The sequence below is a fragment of the Adiantum capillus-veneris genome, chromosome 5, assembly GCF_014529385.1.
Source record: "Adiantum capillus-veneris isolate H3 chromosome 5, ASM1452938v2, whole genome shotgun sequence".
NCBI classification, from domain to species: Eukaryota; Viridiplantae; Streptophyta; class Polypodiopsida; order Polypodiales; family Pteridaceae; genus Adiantum; species Adiantum capillus-veneris.
The window spans coordinates 73,289,972-73,295,752 of record NC_140935.1 but is presented as its reverse complement, the minus strand read 5'-3'; the positions used below and the strand labels follow the sequence as shown (position 1 = coordinate 73,295,752).

At 38.0% G+C, this 5,781-nt stretch overlaps 1 protein-coding gene across 2 annotated transcripts; it reads left to right on the top strand.

Moving 5' to 3' along the window:
- The first annotated feature begins 323 nt into the window (after positions 1-323).
- LOC147457520 (uncharacterized) lies at positions 324-2,891 on the top strand. Of its 2 annotated transcripts, none has more exons than XM_086513603.1 (5): positions 324-517; positions 968-1,166; positions 1,273-1,347; positions 1,592-1,732; positions 1,883-2,891. In XM_086513603.1, exons 2-5 carry the CDS (start codon positions 1,002-1,004, stop codon positions 2,354-2,356), a joined length of 855 nt encoding a protein of 284 aa, XP_086369729.1. In that variant the 5' UTR covers positions 324-517; positions 968-1,001; the 3' UTR covers positions 2,357-2,891. The 2 variants fall into 2 exon arrangements, with proteins under 2 accessions (XP_086369729.1, XP_086369728.1); XM_086513602.1 differs by having other exon boundaries at positions 327-517; positions 935-1,166; positions 1,883-2,890.
- The last annotated feature ends 2,890 nt before the right edge of the window (positions 2,892-5,781 follow it).

The window sequence follows — 5,781 nt, the reverse complement described above, 5'->3', positions numbered from 1 at the left end:
ATGCGCCAAGGCTATCATTGAGGAGTTTCGGGTTCCAAAAATCCTACACCCCTACCCTTCCCCCCCCCCCCCCCCCCCCCCCCCCCCCCCTCGACGTATGTCACAATTTTGTTGTATCTACATTGAGTTATGTTCTCCATGTAGTCATTCACTAACAGTCCAGCCATGTATGTTCCGTAGGTCATATTTGGTCTCCGAGGATGATAATGAAATCTATCTATCTATCTCTAAAGTGTGGAAGATTGGTCATCTAGGTTCCCTCTTGAGGAGCAAGTCTTGAGTTCAAACCCTATGACGGTAAAATCTCTCTCTCTCTCTCACAGCTAGTTTCCTATAAACGCAAACCAAACAGCTAGAGTTCCATTTGTCATTCCTCTGCTTTCCTAACTGCATATACAATATTACCCAAACACGCGATTCTCTCCATACATATTGCACGTTTTGCCTCTAATAATATTGTTGCAAGCCCAGATCACGTCGCTGATTACAACTTCTTCGCAACACAGCTGGCAGAAATGTAAGCTTTTTTTCTCAGACTCAAATTAGGCTAAGGATCCATACAGATCCAATATCTCTGCATGCATCCACATTTATTTTATTATGATCTTTCAACTGCACTTCATTAATTGCGCCATTGCATCAGTTTTTTGCGCAATCACATCAATTGCATCTGACATGGATAGTTCGATTAATTAGTCAGAATACAAATGCCCAATTCTAGCTTTATCTTTTGCTCTTATCCCTTGGGCAATATATTGCTTGATTTGACTGCTTTCCTGCTAATCATTTAAGAAATTGCAGCAAATAAACTACTGACATAGATCGTAAATTTGTCCTCATACCGTAGCTTGATTGTCCATAAGACATAATTGTCAGCATCTGTGCATTAATTCTACCATTATCCAAATTGAATTCTGACCAGCAATCCCCACAGGCTCCAAATTCCCAATATTTTTTAATGCCACAGCTATCGATCCATCTGATCAGAATTATGCAGCGGAATGAAGCCAATGTGGTTGGAGGTGCTGCTTGCAGAGAAATTCTTTACCGCATGTGCAAAACACGAGTGCTGGAAGAAGAATGAGAAAAATGTGTTCTGCTTGGATTGCATGGTAAGCATTTGCCAGCATTGCCTCTCGGATCACGATTCTCATCAGCTATTGCAGGTAATCAACACTTAATTTGAAGGTCAACCAGGCCATTAATAATGAATAGATGAGCTAGTGCAGAGTTCAATAATCGATTAAAGAATTTGATTGATTGCAACTGCAGATTCGCCGCTACGTCTACCACGATGTAATAAGGTTGCATGATATTCAGAAATTACTCGATTGCTCAAGGGTGCAGGTGATTAAAATCAAGCCTTAATTATGGGATCAACAAGATTCATAATCTTTCATTGATGTCCACTGGAGTTATAATTATTGAAGGCCACAGCACTAATTAATGTCTCATATATGTGACACGCACGTATGATTTTTATGCTTTAAGGCTAATTAACATTTTCTCTACATCTTGTTCGACTCATCCGATTTGGTACTGTCAAGTCTAGAGATCGATATTAATGTAATTTTCTTAATGTTGATGATAGGCATACACGATCAACAGTGCGCGAGTTGTCTTTTTGAAAGAGAGGCCGCAACCCAAGTCGAACAAAGGCCTTGGTAGCAATTGTGAGTCATGTCAGCGAAGCTTGCAGGATGCCTACAAGTTCTGTTCTGTCGCTTGCAAGGTATGAAAATTAGATATTGAATTGAGCAGTGATTATGTGCAATATGGCTGTCTCTTTATTAGTTAACATCTTCTTTGATAGTATATTTTATCCTTTCATCTGACTTATTTATCAGCCCGATTAACGCTTTGGCATGTGTGTGCGTAACAGGTAGATATGTCTTTCGCTGCTACACGGCAAGGAGGTAATGAAACGGAATGCATAGAATGCGACACATCTACTACTATTGTTACTACTCACCAGACTACAAGCTGTCAAATGAAGAAAAATGGTGAGAATATAATGGGTAATCAAGAGTGGCTTGATTTGGACGTCGCTACAAGTACAACATCATCAGAATCGATCAAAACTGCTGGCAGCTCGTCGCTATCAATGTCCCATTGCAATGTCAACATAAGGAGTATGCCTTATGCTGTCTGCACAACCAAATCTCATCATCTAGCATGTGCTACAATGCGTGCGCCACGCCATCCTCGTCCTGCTCATCATCATTACCCACATGAAAGTCTTAATCGATTAAAGATGCCAGATGTGTCACTTTGCTCGTCGACAATTGAGCTTATACCTTTTTTGTTGAGCAAAAGAAGGAAGTGCAACAAGCCTCACAGATCACCATTCTCATGATTGTGAGTGTCTTTTTGCACTTAATTACTAAGTCACAGGCAAACTTAGCACAAATCATGTGGATGGTATGATCAGTTGAACAAGCTTACCTTTAGAAATAATTCAATGAAAAGGATTTTGAAGCCATATGACAGATAAAAGTCAAATGGAAATGAATCTCAATGGCTCAATTTTTCCAGAAAAGAAAGAAAGTAGAGGAAAATTGGCTCCCAAGGTATATTAAGTTATGCTTCCAAGGATGCTATATAGAGCAACGGACCATCATAGCTTGTACGGTGTAACGAACTGTCACAGAAGATTGGAGTGGCCCTCCCAAGGGCTCCCCAGTATAAGTTGCATTTGTGCATGTATAGTAGAATGAAGTCATCTTCTCCATGGATTCAATCTCCCTTTAAAAGGTGCCAAAAAGTGTGTTGACTCTCCAAGTTTATGATATATTTTATTTTGTCTCCTTGCCCAAGATGTAATAACTCTTCAACTTCATTAAGCTAATCATCAAATCAATCATGGATTGTGCTATTAGAGATGGTGGTCCAATTCCTAAGAAGAGATCCAAAATTCTTTAACTACAGTACTCAAATAGACATTGTCATATGTTTGCATGTTGAAAAGCTTTCAAATTTGGGGGTGCACTTATAATGAACCATGTATACACATGTATATTGTGTGTGTTTCAATGGTATCCAAGAAACCCATTTACTTATATTTCACAAGAAGTTTTGAACAGATTAATTCTCACAATAATTCCCACATTATGACTAAACTCAACATCATGAGCTTCTGCAAGGGAGGCACGGCATACCTAGCTAGGTACGATTGGGGGCAGGGGACCGCCAGCCTGATGGGGGGGCCGACGGTCCCCTACCCCCAATCGTACCTAGCTAGGTATGCGGTGCCTCCCAAGCAGAAGCTCATGATGTTATGCATTGTATGAAAAACATTGAAAAAAAGGCTCCCTTTTCGTACATGAGAAAATTTCTAAATCTTCTTGTGAATTTTGTGAGGCAATAAAATGAACCCTTTTTTTTGTTAAATTGGAGAATTCTTGCTGATTTTCATTTGTATAATCTCTTCTATCAGTAAAATAATTTAAACTCAAATAAAATTCATAAATTAAAATGCCTATGTTTTTAAAATCACATGGTACACTAACATTTTTTGAGGTGCAACACCCGCGCTTTTGAGTCTCCCTCAAAGCACCTTGAGGTATGGGAGAGTTAATGCCTGTCAACTTTGACAAGAAAACTAGGCTAAAGTATCCCTATCATTACCAAAAATATAAGTAGCATTGTGTATAATCTATCACCATGGTTTCTCTTTGTGTTCATCACCATGAATATAGATCTAGAAAGGATCTCAGACTTAGCATATTGATCCAAACTGAGCCATGAGAATTTTGGTGGCTTCCTAACTTTTGAACTTTGGTTGCCCTTGTTTGCACTCTTTTGCATTTCAGTGTGTCTTTACTCCTTCTCTTGCTTACCTTGTAAGTATTCATTTGTTTTCCTTTCTCCATGATGGAGCATTATTGCTTACCTTGAAACCTTGATCTACTTTTGGCAAAGTGTACCTTCAACATGTATGTCCCCGTATTTTTGATTCTTTTTTTATTGAGCTCTTTTAGCAAGCCTCCTTATTATTGTTATACTATGTAGAAGGAATATGTACAAGTTTGAAGGGAGGTGAGGGAGTGGTGATGACATGAATTTTCTTAGAGGGCCTTTTCGAGACCCTAAAATTTCCCTAATGAAATTTAAGAAAGAAGCTAGAGTTTTCCATTTAACAAATTAAGCTATAAAGATGCAACTATAAGGCGAGCCCACAAAATTCCATTGAAAAAGATTGCCTAAGCCTTCGAATGAATTTTGTGTTTATGTGTGAGTAAAGATTTTATGGCTAAACTTAAAGTGTTTCTCATAGTACTTTTAAGTGAATTTGGTCATCAATTTGTTGATCTTTTCCTTACAAAATCTTTACCTATGCATAATCTCATTGGTGAGAACACAACACCTTAGTCCTAAACCTTTCACCTTCGGGGATTCACTCTATATACAAAACGGGACGTCACTTACGAACGGACAACTTTGATAAAACCCTTATATATGACTCTTATTAGGAAATATCCCCCCTTTCTACGTTTATATGGCAATCAATGAAAAAAATATCTTACTGCTATCTTACATATAAAATTTAGGTCTCACATGGTCTAACTGAGTAAAACTAATCAATGAGTGTGTAGCATAGTGACTGACAACATACTAAGGAACCGACTCGGGTGTATCCTCAATGTGTCTTAATCTGAATCTCAAACTATGTGCCCAATCAGTCTGCACTTTGGATACTCGTCCAATTTTGACCCATGATCCAAAGCTAGTGTAAATCAACCCTTGACCTGCTTCAAATCAGCCCTTATCTATGACCAACTTGATGCAAAATTTGATGTGTGACCTAATAAAAAACTTCTCCAAAATTTATCCAAGTTCTAATGCACACCGATAACCAATCATTACAAGTAATCAAACCAATTTGTTTTTCCAAAGCTTATCGTACCCGACCAATAAGGTTTGAAGCATGAAAATAAACACCTAAGAATGTAGCAATCTGCACACAACTTATAAATTCCTTTTGCCTTTCATCCCATGAGTGTGCAACCTTGATTTTTTCTATCAAGATCAATGCATGAATTGCATCAACCCACCAAAAGAGATCACCTTCAACCTTTTCCTATCTATATGTGATTGAATGTTGTGCATAATTTGCTAGCCAAAAATTATCGCAAATTTTAAATCGATCCAGGTGCACATAAGAGGCCGAAGAAGTACCGAATGATGGTTTGTTGAAAAAAAAGACGCAAACAAGTAGCATGCTTTGTACTTGAGGAACCATGAACATTTTTTTCACTTGTATTATTTATAGTCTTATTGATGGACAGTCTATTGTTTTTGGGTGATAATTTTTGCCAGACATTCAAAGTTCAGGCACACTTCATGCTTCAAGCCAAATTAATAAACAAGAAAGCAAAAAAATAAATCTTTGTCACTAAGGATGCAAATTAGCTAGAACAAACACGGGTAACATCATCTCATTTTGTTGCATGTACAATCCAAGAGCAAATCAACTACCACAAATATTACATGTTGAAAGCTATGAAAAATTTAAAAATGAAGCCAAATCCTGAGTGAGGAGCGAGCCCTCACCCCTTACGTTGATAACATTTTGCGAGAAGCTATCAATGTTTTGATGGTCGAGAACAAGTACCTACATAACCAAACAAACATGATTTTCTTATCTTGTATACAACAAATTCTTCTCAAATTGCATAAACTTCATCTTAAATAACATCTGCAAACACAACAACAACAACCGCGCAACCTTCGACTTATATAGGTCGCACTGTTTTCATGGAAGGTAAGAGCCAAGCAGCA

What these genes read in the sequence shown, in the direction of transcription:
- LOC147457520 (XM_086513603.1), top strand. Translation starts at nt 1,002, where the DNA reads ATGAAGCCAATGTGGTTGGAGGTGCTGCTTGCAGAGAAATTCTTTACC. An exon ending in ATTCTCATCAGCTATTGCAG is followed by an intron (nt 1,167 to 1,272) that starts GTAATCAACACT and finishes TTGCAACTGCAG; the next exon opens with ATTCGCCGCTACGTCTACCA. An exon ending in TCGATTGCTCAAGGGTGCAG is followed by an intron (nt 1,348 to 1,591) that starts GTGATTAAAATC and finishes TGTTGATGATAG; the next exon opens with GCATACACGATCAACAGTGC.